This window comes from Takifugu flavidus, chromosome 14 (assembly GCF_003711565.1).
Source record: "Takifugu flavidus isolate HTHZ2018 chromosome 14, ASM371156v2, whole genome shotgun sequence".
NCBI classification, from domain to species: Eukaryota; Metazoa; Chordata; class Actinopteri; order Tetraodontiformes; family Tetraodontidae; genus Takifugu; species Takifugu flavidus.
Window position 1 is genome coordinate 5,267,397 of NC_079533.1, and position 19,497 is coordinate 5,286,893.

The 19,497-nt window shown below is 46.5% G+C and overlaps 1 protein-coding gene across 5 annotated transcripts; it reads left to right on the top strand.

Moving 5' to 3' along the window:
- The first annotated feature begins 329 nt into the window (after positions 1-329).
- LOC130538130 (phosphatidylinositol-binding clathrin assembly protein-like) lies at positions 330-19,489 on the top strand. Of its 5 annotated transcripts, none has more exons than XM_057055441.1 (19): positions 330-1,202; positions 5,801-5,943; positions 6,970-7,045; positions 7,272-7,374; positions 8,253-8,346; positions 8,420-8,531; positions 8,949-9,055; positions 10,363-10,404; positions 11,901-11,986; positions 12,429-12,492; positions 12,898-13,031; positions 13,355-13,455; positions 13,678-13,791; positions 14,072-14,102; positions 14,185-14,326; positions 14,758-14,781; positions 15,024-15,078; positions 15,163-15,299; positions 15,770-19,489. In XM_057055441.1, the coding sequence occupies exons 1-19, from the start codon at positions 1,073-1,075 to the stop codon at positions 15,782-15,784; spliced, it is 1,710 nt and encodes a 569-aa protein (XP_056911421.1). In that variant the 5' UTR covers positions 330-1,072; the 3' UTR covers positions 15,785-19,489. The 5 variants fall into 5 exon arrangements, with proteins under 5 accessions (XP_056911421.1, XP_056911423.1, XP_056911419.1 ...); XM_057055439.1 differs by having other exon boundaries at positions 332-1,202; positions 12,390-12,492; XM_057055440.1 differs by having other exon boundaries at positions 337-1,202; positions 12,390-12,492; positions 15,024-15,080; positions 15,180-15,299.
- Positions 19,490-19,497: the final 8 nt, after the last annotated feature.

The window sequence follows — 19,497 nt, forward strand, 5'->3', positions numbered from 1 at the left end:
CTCAGCTGGGGGATGTGTGTTATGTCAAAGGTGTGTGTGTGTGTGTTTGTCTGTCCGTGCGTGTGTGTGTGTGGTCAGGGTAATATTGCTGCAATAGAATGATGCTAGAATATAGAAGAGTTCCTTCAAATATACAAGATTACATTCACAACATTTTCATCGCTTTTCCTCACATGTTCGTCACTAACACAATCTCCCCAATAGCCTCCTTCATCTACTGCTCCTTGAAAATCGATTGTATAGAATCTCATCAACCCCCCCTCCCGTGTGATGATGCAGCCTTCTGCTTTAAGACCCCCTCTTCGGAGCCGCAGCGGCCTCCTCCTGCTGTCACCTGATTCATCTACTGCCATTTTACACAAGTTTGAGTGACAAAAAAAGATCGGGGCTGGCCTATCGGCAACCTCACCACAGAAAAACACCCTTTTGTGAGGAGAGAAAAAAAGAAAAAAAAAATCAAAGCAGCCGAGGCTGGATGCAGCAGCGCAGGGAGCCGTGCACGTCAGAGAGGTGCCTGCACACATTCAGAGGAGAAACCGGCCGAAGGGCAGCCAAAAACCCACAAAGGACAATGCTTTTATATCGGCTCTGAGGGACACGAAGCCTCCTTGCGGGCGATGCCGCATAGATCTGATTCTTTGCCATTTTGGATCCGCTCGCCCGCCGCTGGCAGCAGCTTTTTCAGGGATTTATTGTGCTGTCCTCTGATTTAAAGCTCAATATCACTGACTTTTCCTGACAGAGATCCGCATCTTATTCTCGGGATCATCATGACGCCGTCGACTGATTTTTAGCTGCTGGCCTGTGTTTGACCGTCTGCTGGTTTATTTAGCCGCCGCATGAATTCTCCCATCGGATTCTCACCGGTGAACGCTGCTGCCCTCCTCCTCCTCCACCTCCTCCACCACCACCTCCTCCTCCCCCTCCTACTCGCAGAGGGCACTACCCTCCTCCCTGCAGCCGCTAAAGACATTTTGATCATCCGCCCCGGTTCCCCCCACCACTCGACCATCGCACCGCCTGCCTCCTCTTCCTCCTCCACCAGCACCAGCACCACCTCCTCCTCAGAAACATGTCGGGACAGTCTCTGACAGACCGGATCGCCGCCGCGCAGCACAGCATGACCGGTTCTGCCATCAGCAAAGCCGTCTGCAAGGCCACGACGCACGAAGTCAGCGGACCCAAGAAGAAACACCTTGACTGTAGGTTAAACCTTTTACTGTACATATCGTGCATGCGTTAAGCAAGCCGCCGCCGTCTTTCCTCACAAAGGGCAGCTTGTATGAACAGCATCTAGTGCACCCCCTCTCTCCTTTTGCCTCCCCCCTCCTTCCCTCTCATCCGGCCCGTTCCTTTGACGAGGCACCGTCACATTCCCATAGACCGCACTCCGGCTGCTGTAAAACGATTATTCAGGTCTGTGCATGTCACTTAGGGAAACAGAACACGTTGCTAGGGGCTAATAATGGTGCAACCAGCGGCTTTACATTGAGGGCCCATCCATTAACGCCACTATCAGCGGTAGCTCCAATCCTCCGGGGACGCAGGAAGTGGCCAGAACGGGATGCGCGTTCTTTCTCATCCCGGATTCAAGTTCAGTGTCATGTCTCCAGGTGTGTTATAAGCAGTAATGAGCTTGATGCTGCTGTCAGAGCTGCTGGAGATGCAGAGAGACCGAGAAGGTGTTCAAATCCAATGCTGGTGTCAGTACAGCTCCTCTGCCTCCACTCAGCTGGTTACCATGGTGTGAGAGCTGCAGCACAGCCAGGACCAGGCAGAGCAGAGGGACATTCACATGGACATGCTGGACACCCCAAGCGGGGGCTTCTGCAGCTCATCATGGTCACACAGGAGCTGAGGAGACATGGTGACAGGCAGGCCGGTGAGCAGGCAGGTAGACAGAAAGACAGACAGGCAGGCAGACCCAGCGAAATGAGTTGCTGGTGGGGGTGTGAAGTAAAAGGGCTCAAGCGGTAATCAGCCAGAGCATCAGATGTTTGCCAAAGCACTCCACACCCAGGCTGTCAGCAGTCTGGCAGTGGGGGGCATGCTGCCCCACAGGAACTGCCTGCGTGCAGCTAGACAGGTGGATCCCACTACTGCCGCCACGTTAAGAGGAACTCAGGAAGAACCTGACGTCATGATGCTGCTGGGGAGGAAAGGTTCCTCAGCAGATTAATGCTGAGCTTCAGTCGGCTGTCCGGGTAGGGATGTGGGTTATCCAGTCCTGATTGTTTTACGCCTGCGTCATGCTGACAGTTCTCCATTAGCACCACCCAGTCTGAAGCTCAGCTGTAGTAATTTAAATCATATTTCAAGGTCTTTACCAGTGACAGGAACATAATGGGTGTTTGCTGGTAAAAGGTCTGAAGTGACTGTTTTAACAGACGGTAGCAGACCTTCAGTTCAGCCAGGATGCCAAGCTCCTTCCACCACCAGTGGGAAGTCTCAGAAATGTCAAAGGGTCCAAAAATACACCCAGAACATTTACATGGCAAACCTTTATCCATCAGCTAGATTCTAAAAGGCGCCACATCAGCGCTCTCAAGGACAATTAGGTTTCTCTCAGAGTGGGTCAGTTTACTGCAGAGGTGATTTTATGAGGCACTTATGCTCCCAGCTGCCTCTGGTTCTGGTTCTGGGGGCTGATGGAGTAACGTGTGGCGTTCTGGCGCTGCTGACCACCCTTAGCAAATGTTTTATTTTAGCAGTCTGAGGGTGATCTCTTCTTCCTGCCCAGCGAGAAGCACGTTCTACAAACAGGTTCTGAAACCAAAACACTTCTGCAGGTTAACCAAAAGGAACATCAGTGTGACAATGTCAGGCCATGAGAGGCATTTGAGACATTAGCAGGATGGTGTTCACCGCTTCAGGAGGAGGAGCAGAAATTAGTGTCACGTTGGATTTTCTTCCAACTTTCTCAGAAACAAACAAACAAAAGAACTACTGGTTTTTGCAGAACATGAATGTTCCTTGCTGGCTGTCCAAGATGTTATGGAGCTGAATAGGAACATTGAGGAAGGGCCGTAGGTGGTCCAAGATGTTCTGGAGGTGAGGAGGAATGATGAGGAAGGGCCTGTCTGCACATGAGGATTCAGCTGAATTTGACATGCTCATTGAGGCTCATCAATGAGTCTCATCATCATCTGCTGCAACAGATGCTCCACTCTGTCATCACAGGTGGTCTTGTTGTCATAAGAAGGTGCAGAAAACCTTGAGGGTTGTCCTTTTTTTCGCAAATTTCCAAGCTTCGGTAACACTGCGATTCTAATGTTTGCTCGGTTTTCCAGACGATGTTTCCTCCAGTTGGTGTTTATTTCATGGCGTGCGGCAGTAAATGTGTGTGTGTGTGTGTAGGGGGGGCATCAGGAAGTTACAGTCTAAGCTGCACACAAGCCTTTAGAGTAGCTGACATGAGGCAGAAGCAGCTCAGTGATCCTCGGGACAGAGCCGTAGATGTGGGTAAAGGCTGAAGAGAATGACAACAAGGACATCACTTGGCCCTTTCTCCAAAGGTAGCCCACGATAAATCAAATGCTATTCAAATGGGGGTCCCCATTTTTTGTTGCCATATGATATCATGACCTTGACAGAGTGGACGATGACACAAACGGCCAATGCTGATTATTTACCAGCTCCATAGCAAATGATGAGCATGACAGAGAGAGTAATGGGGTTTGGCTGTGGCTCGTGTATGGCTGAGATAGTGGAGCGTTCGGTGACAGGAGGCGGATTTATCACACGCGCAAGAGTAATCAGACCAGAAACGACCTTCTTGTCCGCAGTAAGTTCTGAGTCAACTGGAAATATGTCTAGTTGGGTGTCCTTGTTGTGATTGTGATACATTTCCAGTGGACCTCTGGGTGCTCTACAGTCTGCGGAGACACACAGGACAGATCAGCTCCACCAGAGTTTCATCGGTTTAAACTCTCACATTTACGTATGTTTAAGTTGCTCTGATCTTAAATGACCTACTGACCTCTGACCCCGCTGACCGGCAGTTTGTTTTAATGAATATGATGTATTTCCCTGATCTCTGCCTATTCTCTCCTCTACCTGTCCTCCTCCTTCTCCTCTCCCTCTCTACCGAGCCATCCATCAGCAGGAGGGTCCCCCTACATGAGCGTGGTCCTGCTCAAGGTTTCTTCCTGTTAAAGGGGAGTTTTACCTTGCCACTGTTGCTTGTTGGGGGTCAGGCCCTGGGATTCTGTAGTGCCTAGAAACAATTTTGATTGTAACAGATGCTATATAAATAAAGATTGATTGATGGATTGATGGATTGATTGATTGATTGATTGATTGATTGATTGATTGATTGATTGGTTGATTGATTGATTGATTGATTGATTGATTGATTGATGGTTGATTGATTGATTGATTGATTAAATTTCATCTGAATTCCACATGACAAAACTGACACTTCATCCAAAGTCGAGCCCTTGAACCTGTTTATTTCTTTAACCCACACACAAGCATTCATCAATCTTATTTCTAATCATGCTATTGATTTGAAATAATAATATAATTGATTATGCACTTTTTCCTTCATGGACTGCAGCTTATCAATGATCCCAGCTGGTATCACCCTGTCAATAGTTCATCAAATGCTGCTTTTTGACACTGGCACGGGTCACTGCTAGCATCTTAGCTGATGAATGACCACCCACAGCAACACAGGTGGGTCCAACACAGAAACCATTGTGTGTGTGGTTATAGACAGGCAGCAGCTTGACAACTAAAATATTGCTTTCAACAAGCTCCTTTCTGCTCTGCCGCAGCGACGCGTTCTGCAAAATGACACAGCTGCTAAAAGATGGAGATAGGGCCATTTTGCCAGTTTTTCAGCAGCGTGCTGACATTATTTACATCATTAAGAATGAAAAGATATGAGCAAACTCTTCCTTAGCAGATGTGCCAGCAGTCATTCAGATCTAAGGCACTAGCACTAGCATTGTTACACATGTTCCCCATGTAACTTTAGCCGCTAACAGGCTAAGCTTAAAATCCCTGCTGGGAGCAGTGAAGCTTCCAACAGTTGATTTATTTACCTCCCAGACTGTGGACCATAGTTCCACTTTTATAATGCCGTCAAAGCTTTTCTAGAATGTGTGTGCTCTTCCTCTGTAGAAGAAACATTAGTTAGTCAGAATCAATATGGTCTTATTAATTATTGAGCCAGACAAAATACACAAACCATTAACAATGGACGCGTCATGACTTAACACTACTGTTGTCACAGTTTGAGATTGAATTAGCAGGTAACAACTCCCAGTAATTGTGGGATAATTGCAGTAATTCTACCTCTTTTCTCCATCCTCTCACTTCTCTGTCATTTACAGCTACTGGAAAGATCCCAGATTTTCTTCAGTGAGCATGTGAAGACCATAAAAAAGAAAGCCGCTTGTTTGTATTTCAGCTTTCTTTTTTATTGAAGTTTTAGAGATTTGAAGCAATTAGGTGCCTTTTGGTGATTTTGCTGTTGATTTTGCTGCCGATTCTGGGTTTGACGGTATCAGGTCTCACCTCTGATCATGCATCAGTAACCAGCTCAAATGCTCCTTCTCCTCTTCTGAGGTGATAGCGTATCCTGTCCTGATTGGTTCCCATTGTGTGAACAGCCCCTATGTGAAATAATCCGTTTTTCCTTTATTTGGATGCCTGTATTAATGGAGTTAAAACACATGTGTGTTGGTTCATGAGGACTCAACCTACAACATCTGGGCGGTTCTAAATCCCGATTGAGTGTTGCCATAGAGCTGCTGCATTTACACCATGCTTCTCTGTTTTGTGCCCCCCTCAGACCTGATTCACTGCACCAATGAGCTGAACGTCAGCATCCCCCACCTGGCAGACACCTTGCTGGAGCGCACCTCCAGCAACAGCTGGATTGTGGTTTTCAAAGCGCTCATCACCACCCACCACCTCATGATGTACGGCAACGAGGTGAGCCCCCAGGCACGGCCACAAGCTTCAGCATTCACACCCATGCTGGGCAAATTCAGATGTTTATTATCTTCCATGACAATAATAGTTCTCAGCTATTAACTGATTTAACGAGAGTTAACTACTGTCTGCCTGGGATAAAAACATTCACTTCATTTAGATTCTTAGCAAGAATGTGTTTAAATAAATATGGGGATTTGTCCCATTTTTGAATAACAATGATAAAATCTTGTGTTCTGGACCCATGATGGAATCTTACTAAATTAAAGATCAATCTATTAACCTCTGTAATAATTCATAAATAAATTAGTTTTGCAACAGGTGAAAAACTGTAAATACAACAAAAATGTCATTACAACCAGCATCTTTGTTCTGTGGGCTTATGCACACACACACACACACACACACACACACACACACACACACACACACACACAAATACTGCAAGATAGTGAGTTTGCTAATCACTCACTCTGCGTGTTGACATTTTGCTTGCTAGGTTGTAGCGATTCCTCTCCCTTGAAGCGTGTTTCTTTGATGCATCTTCTTCGTGTCAGATGAGGAGCGACAAGGTCTCCGGCTGACATTTGGATGGTCGACATGAAAAAGCAGCCACATTTACTCACACAACAGGAATATCAGAGCACTCTAAAGACCACAGCAGAGTCAGGCTGCGTTTAAAAACACAGCGATCAACAAAAGTCGCCATATTTTGGAGTATCTGTCAACCATTCAGCTTTGACCTGATTGGGGAAAAACCAAAAATGCAACTCTTCTTCCACTTTTGAATGCTACTAAAACTGAGTCTAGGGATGTTATAAATGTTACCAAGTGGGTTTTATACAGCTTATAGATCTTTTACTCTAAAGATTATTGCTATTTTGCTGTTTTTCCACAGCCACGAGACTTAAAATCGCTAACTGAGGACAAGGAGGCAGATTTAAACGTGTAAAAGAGTATCAGATGGAACGTGTTGGCAGGTAAACCTTCAGGTGAGACACTAACTCTCTATCTTCCATCTTCCAGAGATTGATGCAGTACGTCGCCTCCAGAAATGCGCTGTTCAACCTCAACAACTTCCTCGATAAGGCGGCGCTACAAGGTGATTTAAGGCCATCTGGATGCTCGTAAACCAAGCAGTGACTTTATGTTGGAGTCTCTTTGCCCCAATAAGCTCATTTTAAAGTCCAGGAGCTCTAAAGCTGCTGTTCGGAATTTAAAAAAAGACAATAAACAAGCCTTGGGGTAGTGAATGTTGCCAAATGGAAAGAGAGTTTGCGGTCTTGTAATGTGTGTTTTAACTGCAGTGCCCCCTGTCTGTCTTCCAGGGTATAAAATGTCCACTTTCATCAGACGCTACAGTCGTTACCTGAACGAAAAAGCAACATCCTACAGAACAGCAGCCGTGGACTTCACCAAGATGAAGAGAGGGTAACGATCTGCAAACACGTCTGAGCATCAGATATAAACTGGTATCAGACCTGTACTGACATCAGACCTGTACTGGTATTAGATCTGTATAGACCTGTACTGGTATCAGACCTGCACTGGTATCAGACCTGTACTCATATCATACCTGCACTGGTATTAGATCTGTATAGACCTGTACTGGTATTAGAGCTGAACTGGTTTCAGACTTGGACTGGTATCAGTCCTGCACTGGCATCAGACCTGTACTGGTATCACACCTGGACTTGTATCAGACCTGCACCTGTATCAGACCTGCACTGATTTCAGACCTGTACTCATATGAGACCTGCACTGGCATCATACCTGCACTGGCATCAGACTTGGACTGGCCTTAGACCTGAACTGGTATCAGACTTGGACTGGTATTCGACCTGGACTGGTATCAGATCTGGACTTGTATCAGACCTGCACCTGTATTAGACTTGGACTGGTATCAGACCTGCACTGGTATCAGACCTGTACTCATATCAGACCTGCACTGGTATTAGATCTGTATAGACCTGTACTGGTATCAGAACTGTCCTGGGATCAGACTTGGACTGGTATCAGACCTGTACTGTATCAGACCTGCACTGGTATCAGACTTGGACTGGCATTAGACCTGGACTGGTATCAGATCTGTACAGACCTGCACTAGCATCAGACTGGTACTGGCATCACACCTGGACTTGTATCAGACCTGCACCTGTATCAGACCTGTACTGGTATCACACCTGTACAAATCTGTACTGGTATCAGACCTAGACTATGCGACCTGGACGTATCAGACCTGGACTGGTATCAAACCTGCACTCTCTGTCCATTTCACGCCTGTTTGCTGTTGCATGTCCTTCCGCCAGGGCCGATGGTGTGATGCGCACAATGAACACTGAGAAGTTAATTAAAACTCTGCCCACAATACAGAACCAGCTAGATGCGCTGCTGGATTTCCAGGTAAAAGAGCAGGAAAAGAGCAGCCATGGTTCCGATCTGGACCTGCTTCATCTCACACTTTTCCCTTCCTCAGCCCAACTCCAATGAGCTGACCAATGGCGTGATCAACACAGCCTTCATGCTGCTGTTCAAAGACTCCATTCGCCTTTTTGCGGCCTACAATGAAGGAGTCATCAACATGCTGGGTGAGTCCTGGGGTCCTGGGTCAGGACTGTTTGTGTTCATGCAGTGAAACATCTGAGTGGGACTCCATCTTCATCAAAGACAGCTCCACTACCATCTCGAAGCTGGACTGGAGCAGGAGCAGTCCCTGCTCAATGTTGATGTTTGGAGTGACGACTGAGGCTTGACAGTAGCGTTTGTAGGGCAGAGGCATGTTTGCAGGGACATTTGTGTCTCAGGTGGATGCAGCAGAGATGCTTCCAGTACATTTTAGATTTCATCCAAAGCTCAAACAGACATTGAGGAATGGTCCAGAACCTTCTACCGATGTCTCTGGAGTTCATATAGTTCTTCCTTCCAAAATTATCTATGACATTATTCAGACTTACAGCATTTGGTCGTACTAAAGATTCTTTTGTACATGTTCTTGTGATGCACAGAGAAATACTTTGACATGAAGAAGAACCAGTGCAAAGAAGCCCTGGAAATCTACAAGACTTTCCTCAACAGGATGACCAAGTTGTCTGAGTTCCTGAAGGTGGCAGAGGTAAGGTCTCTGTGGTGCTGAGAGGAATCAGGAAGAGCAGCAGCCAGAACATCAGTCCGAGCAAGTTTCCCAGCTCAATCTGAACTGTCGAGGAACCATCCAGCTCACACTGTGGAGACTTGCTCCAGACTGCTGATTCCTGTGGACTCAGTCACCTGATCAGGTTCCTGATCAAGTTCAAGAAGGACTCTGAATCAGTCACCTGATCAGGTTCTCGAAGGACTCTGAGTTAGTCACCTCTTCAGGTTCCTGATCAGGTTCCCAAACTACACTGAGTCAGTCACCTGATCAGGTTCTCGAAGGACTCTTAGTCAGTCACCTGATCAGGTTCCCGGAGTCAGTCACCTGATCAGGTTCTAGAAGGACTCTGAATCAGTCACCTGATCAGGTTCCCGAAGGACTCTTAGTCAGTCACCTGATCAGGTTCCCGAAGGACTCTTCCCCATAATCTTCTTATCTCTATCCCTTGATTTCCCGCAATTTCTGTGCTGGGAGGGTTTTACTCCTTAGTGTGGTTACTGCCTGAGCTGTAGCCTCTCAGGAGCCTTCCAGACCAGGGACCCTCACGTGCTGCCTGATCATCTGCCTGCACTGCATGAACAACCCAGCTCACTTACCCCCCACCCCCACCCCACCCCCCAAATATCCCCCCTCCCTCTCTCTCTCTCCCCTAGCCCCCATTCCAATAATCAATAAGAAGGTTTGGGGAGCAGCTGAATAATGTTGACTTTAAGCTCTCATTCATTTTACCTGTCTAACCCAAAACAGTGTTGTCTGTGTCCCCGTCCTCCTCTCTGTCTTTTCAAAAGTCAACATTAGTTTTGGATGTTACTTTCCTCTTCGTCATGTGACCTGTTGTCTGCCCTCAGCCTTGTCAGTCAGTCAGTCAGTCAGTCAGCCAGCCAGCCAGCCACCCAGTGCTCTGCCTTCATATCAGTGAGTGTGTGTGTGTGTGTGTGTGTGTGTATGTGTGTATGTGTATGTGTGTGTGCGTGTTTCTGTGTGTGTGCCCCTATATGTGCCTCTTCAGAGCCTTTTAGTGTGTGTTTATGTGTTTGTTAGTGTGTGCATGCTCCCCCTTCCTCTCCTCCCTGTTGTCTTTCCTTTGTTTCCCTCTCTAACCACTGCATGAATTAATGAATGCCCGGGTTTGATTCTTCTTTCTCCTTCCTCCTCTTCTTCCTCCTTCACAAGCCTCTTCCCTCCTTTTTTGTATGTTTTTGTTCCTTATTTTTTTACTACATTGGGTTTCTCTTTTGGTTTCATTTGCCCTCCTCCTCCTCCCCCACCCCCTTCTTGTGACACAGCGAGTTGGGATAGATCAGGGCGACAGCCCCGATCTCACACAGGTCAGTCTACATCTCATCTCAATCAACCACTCAGTCAACCAGTATTGAGAGTCAAGTCAATCCCATAATGCTTCATTTTTAAACGCTCCCGTTCCCTACTCACCCTACAGACCTGCCCACACTGCAGCTGCCCCCTTCCTCCTCCTCTCTTCTCCACTCTCCTTTGCCGTTTTTCTGCTTTTCCTCTGTGAGTCCAGAGTAGAGAAACGGATCAGTGATGCCTCTGAGTAGCTTTGAGCACAATTTGCAGGATTCTCTCCTTTTTTATATCTGACTCATTTTTAGCACCAATTTCACTGAGGTAAGAGAAGGCAGCGTTCATGAGGTCCAGAGATAAAAGCAGATAAAAGTAGTCTGGATTGTATTTTTCACAGAACTTGTAGGACTTTGCGTCATTTTTAGGGTTTGTTACACAAACGTCAGCTGTGTCAAATCCGATTTTTTTGCCCTCATGAGCAGTGTTCCAATAATCTTCCCAAAGAAAACTTGTGTCCCGTTAGCTGTGGGGAGAGCAGCGAATGGCTTTAATCGAGTCGTTTTCTGCAAGTCTGACTTGGACAGGTGTGCATAACGCCCTCATCAGCACTACACATCATGCCAGTAACTCCAAATGAACTTCAGAGGTTTTTCTAATCAGGACACAGTGCTGCCTTTTCAAACTCACCTGCATGTCTGTAGTGCTCATGAAGACCTTATAGGCCCTTGTTCAACCACATTGAGCTCCAGATTTGTGTGTTTTACTTTCAAACAAACTAGAATATTCTAGATGTCTCTGGAGAAGGGTGTCCAGAATTCTCACTTTACTCTCTTTCCCCCCTAAAATGAGTATTTGAGTAATCTTTTCTTTGCTTTGTTGCGTCTGCATCGTGTTTCCTGGTGCTGGCATGTAAACGTCTGGGTGAAATCCAGGGTGTCACATGCACAACTCATCCATCTTTTCTGTTTTTGATCAATAGCGCCACCCATCTGCTGAATGTGTACACCTGGTCGTTCACCAGAGGTTTACATCTCACCGAGTTAACTTCCTCGGCTTCCAGCGGAGCGTGATCTGTTCTTCAAATGTCATGAATAATTGATTCAGAGCTTCCCTGGAAACCACAAGTTAACTCTGGATTTCTGGGTTGTGGTTCCTTCGTGTGTGTTTATGAGAGAACTTGTGCTGCTGGCTTGTGCATGAGCTCATTAGAGGCTCCAGAGGTTTGTCTGTGGTGTTTTGGTCCTGGACCCTGCAGGAAGGAGGCTGTGCTCTGTCGTGACCCGCCGGTCCTGCCTGCATGATCTGAGGCTGATGTGTGCATGTTGGTCAACTAAACCTGATGAAACCAAATGCAAAAAAAGCAATTTTTAAGATCTGAGGATGGATTCTTAACATCTCTTCCTGCTTAGTGTGTAAGAGTTTACATGAGATTATGGGAGTGTCAGACAGCAGCGTGTCCAACTGTTTCAGTTAGTGGTCCTTCTAACTTCTCCTCCTCAAACCCATTTTGCCTCCTCAGGCCCCCAGTTCTCTCTTAGAGGCTCTGGAGCAGCATCTAGCCTCCCTGGAAGGCAGGAAGCTCAAGGATCTATCCATCGCCAGCAGGTATCACCAATGTGATGCATCATTCCTGCCGGTTTTGGGGAATGATGTGCAAAATTCCAGCACCTCCACAGCAGCACCATGGCAACCAGATGTAATCTGCACCCACTCAACCCAGTGTTTGTGTTTCCATCCCAGCACATTTGGTTCAGAATTCCAAACCAAATTAGAACAGAATCTTTAAAAAAAAAGCTGCTGAGTGACAACACTACATAAACTGTTCACTTGTGAAAAGTACCAAATGGACTCAAGACAGAATCATCAGGATCGCACATTTGCTCTTAGAAACCCTGACAAGGGTGTGGAACTTGAAACCAGCACATCTATTATACTGGAAGTTCCTCTTTGAACCTTTCAGCTACAGTCAAGAACGCTGCAGACTCGTGCATGTGTGTCCCCCTCTTAGATCCAGCACTTTGTCTAGTGCAGTGTCCTCTCTGTCCAGCACTGGACTCTCTCTCAGCTGTATTGAGGACAAAACAGAAGACAACAGACTGCAGCAGCACAAGGTGAGACACAGCTCAACGCTGATACAAAAACACACCTGTGGTGGGATGACTGCTGCTCTGCCTGTCTGTCTGTCTTCCCGTCCGTCCATCCTGTCTGCCTGCCCACCTGCTCGTCCTGAGTGCCTGTCCGCCTGCCTGCCTCCTGCCTGCCTGCCTGCCTGCCTGCCTGCCTGCCTGCCTGCCTGCCTGCCTGCCTGCCTGTCTGTCTGTCTGTCTGTCTGTCTGTCTGTCTGTCTATCTGTCTGCATACTTGCCTGCCTGCCTGTCTGTCTGATGTAGAAAGATGCAGTTCTTCATTAAACTGCAGAAACCTTGAGAACAATTCAAAAAGAGATAAAGGAAGCATAGAAATATGACTGGAGGGTTTTCAGTGACCACCGACGCTTCTTTCAACAAACTACGCAGGATGATGGCCACAAGATGAACGATATTCAGACACCCAACGCGTCGCCCAGCACCCAGTCAGTGGGCAGTGGTCACAGCAGCGGAGGAGCCACAGACCTGTTCTCCAACTCAACCATTGTACCGGTCAACAACCAGTGAGTCCAGCTTCCAAAGAGCCTCAGCAGTAGCACTTTGATCATCTGTCAAGCTGAAGGACAGAGATAATCAGGGCAGCTTGCTAAAACAATGAAATAATAAAGAACCATTCAATTCTGAATATTAACCTTAATGAAGATCTTCAATTCAGAATCATTTTGAATTGTTATCCCTCTGGTGACGCCCCATCAGCATTCTCATTACTAATTAGTGTAGCTTATTAACCCTTTATTACTGATCTTATGTTTACAGTTGAAGTGTGTTCCTTGCTGATCTGTTCAGGAAAAGCCTTTGAGTCACCGATGCCGTTTTCTTCCTGTAGTGTTGCAAACCTGAGTGGTGAACTGTTCACCCTGCAGCCCAACTTCTGCCCCATCCAGACCACACACACTGTGTCCAACAACAACAACAACGCCTGGGGAGGTGCATGTGCGCACACACACGCACACACACACTCACCCACCCACCCACACACACACACACACACACACACACACACACACACACACAAACATGGTATAATGCAGCAGTAATGGGTGAATAATGCCAGGATGTGTTGTGACACTGATGTTTTGCTGTTTCCTGCTCCTGACTCATTTCACTTCTTTTTTCCTCCTATGTTGCTATGGCAACCTTTAATTTCAGGTGACTTGCTAAAACCAGCCCCCCCCCCTCAAATCCACAGTCCTGGGGCCCCACTGCACTGTGGGAAAATGCTGCCGGGCGACTTAGACTCTTCATTAGCCAACCTCGTTGGAAGTAAGTTGTCTGTACCTTTGTCTGTTCCTCCAACCGTTCTTCTGTCTGTCCCCCCATCCGTATTTCTGTCCGTTCCTCCATCCATTCCTCTGTCTGTTCCTCTCTCCATTCTCCCACCCATCCCTCCATTCACACCTCAGTCTGTCCCTCCATCCATACCTCTGTCCGTTCATCCCTCTCTCTGTCTGTTACTCCATCTATCCCTCCATCCATCACTGTTTCTGCCATCCTTATTTCCTTCCCTCTCAGCTGACGGTAAATTTTTCTGTCCTCCTTTTAGACCTTCAGTTTGGGGGGACGCCAGCTAAAAAGTGAGTTTTGGAAGACATCAGATGGTAACCTGACTCGGGTGTGGCTGGAGGCTGATTTGTCTCCTGTCCTGTTTAATCTCAGACCAGAGCTCCAGTGGAGCCAGCTGGTGGAGAAGAAGCCGACAGGAGGGGGCGGCTGGCAGTCAAAGACAATGTGCACCAGCACCAACTGGACTCATGCCACCCATCCCATGGCGCCTGCCCCCATGCCTGTCCCTCAGATGGTAAAGCCTTTATGTTTGGTACATGCAGCTTTAGTCCCACTTGCGGCTGTCCTCCACCCCCTGTTGTGTCAGCTGATGCATCTCTGGACAGACGAGGGGATGTAACAGCAGTCGGTGTTACTCTCCCAGGAATGATTGCTTGTTAACTGCTGCAATCCACCTTCGGGTGTAAATTTGCCCTAAAATTGATCAAATAGTCCCTTTTTTCCCACTGTTAAAGGTGTGTGTCCTTTCTGCTCAGCTTTACTCTTCTACACGTCTCTTCTATTCAATCTGAGATCATCTGTTAAATTTTGAAATGATTGGCCTCTCAGTCAGTCACTCATTTAACATTCAGGAAGGTGGCGGCTTGGTTCCAATCATATGAATAAAGTTTACCTCCTCAGCATGAACATTCCTTTTTTTCATTCCTTTTTCTTTAACTCCCACAGAATGGGATGATCTACACTGGCTACGTGAGTACTTTTCTTCCCTCCTCCCAATAAATTCTCTCCTTTGTGCCTGAAGGCATCCAGAACATCTGATTTGGATGGTTTCTATCACATTAATTGTGATGGAAACAGGATGATTCCAGCATAAAGCTGCACTGGCGCTGGTGTTTGGAACATGTTTGAAGACATCTCAGACGCTGTGACAGAACCAGAACTGCTGTCACTTTCTTGCCCAGACTAAGACTTGTGGTCTTTTATCCCGCCAGGCTCCAGCACCAATGGCTTTTCCTATGACAACACCCCAAGTGCCTGTGTATGGAATGGTAGGGCACACTCCTATCTCCCAGCCCCTGCGAGGCCTGTCTGCTCTGTACCTGATTATATTCTGTCTCCTTCTCCACATGTTGTTTGCCCCTCACAAGCTCCCTCCTCAGATGAGTCATCAAATGGGGGGGGTTCCCATGATGCCCCCACAGCCTGTTATGTACAACCAGCCAGTCCTGAGACCCACCAACCCCTTTGGGCCCATACCAGGGACCCAGGTACAAAGTGGGAAGTGCTTCATATCAGTTGTTTGAGTTTAAACCATTGATGGGGGTAAATATTGAATAAGCAGGTTATTTACAGGTTAAGGCAAAAGAATAGTTGTTTCTTTAAATCTGCAACAGCAAAAACACAAAACAGCCAAGAATCCCAACTGCTGCAACCATTCCCAATGACATCTCAGAGTCCCTCAGGATCAAATCATTCTAATTTAGCCAAATGCTGCCTTTATCAACAATGCTGTGAATACTAATGTGGTGAGATTCAGCAGAACAAACAAGTGTATTTTGATCAATTAGCCCCAAGCTAAGAATAAGGAGATGGCCTAGTGAGCACTCGCTCTTGCTGGGGATGGGTTGTTCTGCTAGTCTAGGGGGTGGCGGGCTGGTCAGTCGAAGCTGGCACACTTAAAAAGCTGTTTAGTTTAAATAAATTAGTCTCATTCTCTCCCTCCTTGTGTCCTCTACAGATGCACTTCATGTAGGGCCGGCGTGGTAACTATGGCAACAAAGCTGACAGAAAAGGGAGGGATGGAGGGCAAGAGTCACAGAAAACACATCCAGTGCTGCAGGAAGGATGGAGCTGATGAGAAGGGAGGGGGCATCTGAATCTTGCTACCCTCTCGTCTCCTCTCTTTCGACATGAGGCTCGTGATCGTCATCAAATCTATTGTGTTGAGGCACCAACAGCCTCAGCATCAGTCACGCTCATCCTTGGTTTAATCGCCAATTGAAAGGATAATTATGACCCGGGAGGACACTGCGCTGACTGACAGCTCTGGGATCCCCGTCCCTAAGGTGACCCCCACCACCACCGTTCCATCAGTCTTGGGGGATCTGGATTGTTTGCTGGCACTTTACTCAGTGTGACCTTTGCCAAGGGCGTGCGTTTATGCAGGCGATTTTTATTGCGTTCCCCGTCTTTCGTTAACAACCGCCAGACTTGAGATGTGCTGGATTTGAATATGTGACCCCACCTTTTTTTTCTACATTTCAACACTCTGCATCAGCATCAACATCTACTGAGACTTTTTAAGATCATGTTTGTTCATTGTTGCCAACTTTGTGTCCAGAATCCAGCGTGGAACAGTAGTTTTGGTGTGTGTGTGTGTGCGTGTGTGCGTGCATGCATTTCTATTTTGGTACCTGATGTCATTGCTGTGTTGGCAGATACAAATGTGTTACTGCACTGGAACTAACTGATAAAAGCACTGAGCCAGACCCAGGCATCACATTTGGATGTAAACCTCTTAACACTAACTTTGCTACTCGCTGTATAAAGTCTATTTTAGCCCCCCCATTCCCCCCCACCTGTGCAATATCACGTAACCTTGTCGATGTCAATCATTTGGAGGTAGTTCAGAGGCTATCTCCTACTGTCGTGTTCTTATCGTGTGTCTGCATCAAGTTTGTGTACAGTCATTTTGCTTAATTTGGATGGCCTGTTCCGTTTCCATGCTGCTCGAAAAGCAGCTGAAATGCACCGACAGAGAGCCCGGCTGTTCTAAGAAGGGCTGTTCTCAGTCTTGAGCGATTTCAACCCCAACTGATGTTCTTTGTGTGCTGCATTCAGCTTGTCTAGAAGAAGTCGCTGTGAAGTCCTTCACACTTCAGAAAAAAGTGGAGGAGCATAATTACAGCAGCATATGTCTCACTTCCACTTGGGGGACTTTGAGACACAGCTAACACAATGGGAAGGCGGGGGGTTGCGTTAATGTAGCTATGAAAGGACAGCTAAAGGTCAGCTAAAGGAGTCATACAGGGACAAGAGCTGCCTTGGTAATTATGTGTCCATCATGATCCTGTAACAGATGCAGTGGTGATAGTGATTCAGACAGCCAGAGGCTTTAATGAGATGCTAAATGTTAATGTGGCTTTTCTGGCAGACCCAAAGTCAAGTCAGACCCAGACAGGCTATATATATATATATCTCACACATATATATATACACACACACACACGCACACACACATATATGTGTGTGTGTGTGTGTGGAGAGAGAGAGAGAGAGAGAAAGAGAGAGCAAAAACCTTCAAAGAGGGGACAAAGCGCTGCTGCACAAAAATCTAAAACCATTGCTGGGATGTACAGACAAAAGGGGCAATAATCATTCAGAGTTTGTTTTTTTAAAGTGGTGTTTGTTCTACGTACATGTACTGTATGCGTGTTTTTGTGCACATGCATTATGATGGCTACAAACTGGGTCGTGTTCCTCAGTTGGAGACTTCTAGGGTCTCTCCATAGCTGGTAGCGTGTCCTTACTTAGCGGTGTGTTACTGTACCTGTGTCAGTCTGTCTAACATCTGCTGAAGGTGGCTCCAGGATGAAGCATCTGCTGCAAAATTTCAAGAATAATCAGGAAAAGCTCAAGGGCCCAAAAATCAGACAGAGAATCCAAGCACGAATTAAAAGGTAAACCCCTTACCATCAACCTTTGATCTGCAGCTGCCCCCCGCCGACCCCGTGACTGAGCCGGCAGACCTTCTCAAAGAAGACAATTTACCTTTGGATTATTTTGGGATTTTCTTTTCCACTCTGCTCAACTTCTCCCCCAGATATTTGCCCATCAGCTAATTGCCCCGGCCGGATGTATCCTGGGCCACCCTGTGACTGTTACTGTGTCCTCTGTATATAGGTAAAGCCGTTCATGTGTTTTTAGACGTACACGCTGTAAAGTGATCAAAGCCCCATTGGATGACGTACTGTATGTTGAACAACTTATTGCTGTATCTGTGTTTGAAAGGTTGTATTTTTAAAGTGTCACCATCCAGGGAAGGGGGGGTTGATGTTTGTGTCCTCCGTGAGAAGGCAGGGAGGAGTCTGGTGGGTGGGTGGGGTCAAAAGTAACTATCACAACTGGTCTATACCAAGAGTGTCTTCATCAAGGAAGAGGACAGGACAGGGTCTGTCCTCTTCGAAACAGGAACATTTTTTGCACCAAAGTCATCATCAAAGCGCAGCTTCTTCTTTCAAGGTCACTTTGGATGGATGATATCAGAACACAAAAAGGATTTTTTTCCCCATCCTTTTGTTTTTAGAAGCGATGAAACTGTCTTTTTTTGCATGACTAAATGTCGTCTTTTTATTGGCTGGTGTGTCCGGTAAACGCATGACCATTGTGTGAACTCTCGCCGACCGATGTTGAGATGAGATTTTGTTTTTTTTAAACTTACCTCTGGACATGAACATTCATTGACATTCATAATCATTGTTTTACGATATCAAGTGCGTAACTGTTTGAAGGCTGCCTCACGCGCAGGAATGCGACTTGCAAGCAAACATCCAACTTCAAAGCAGTTACTGTAACTTCTACGTAAAACGACATGGATGTCAATGCCAGTGATCACCTAGCTAGCTAAAACATTGCAGTCTTGTAAAAATCGCTCTTTATTAAAGCGTTGCTATTTTCAATACGTGTGTTCAAACACTTGTTCCTTTACGTTCTATGCCAGCAGCATCATGGGAGGCTGTGATTGAGAGACAAAGTACTGTAATACGTGTTGGTCGTGGTGTCATGTTCTTGACGTGTTTGCCCAGTCTCGTCCTGTCTGTTGCCATGCAAACGTCTTTTGCAGTTTTCCTCAAATGCACACTGGTTTCCTGAGCTGAGAAGCAGCTTCAACTTTAATTGGCCAGTTGCAACCTGAAAGGCCAGAGTGTGTTTGAATCAAAGGCCATGTTTAGAGTAGGTTAAGAATATCTCCAGTACCCCTCTAACTGTTTATCAAGCAGCATCCGTCTCAATCGTGTGGGCCATTTTAGCAACGAACCTCTTCTGCTGTTCACAGTGCACCTCCAGTAAAATGGCTGTCACAACTGCAGTTCACTTGTTTGATAATGAGGTGTCTCTGAAGCTACTTTGCCAACTGAGCTGGCAGCTGGAAACCAGAGCAGGACAGAAACAGCATGTTGTGATGCCAATGAAACGCATGTCTATGCAGTTTCATCCACACCCTCAGACCCATTTCATCCATATTTACACATTAAAACCTCAGCATCATCTGTGAACCTTTTTAACTTCAGGAGTGTCCACGACACTTGTTAGCAGGGAGTAAAACTCACCTTTGAGTTGTTTTCGTGTCCTTATTTTTGTACAAGATTGAATATGTCGTCATTTTCTTTGATTAGCATTTGAAAGCACAGGCTGATGTTTTTGGGAGAGAATGGAATAAAACGTCATCTGATGCTGATCAGTGTC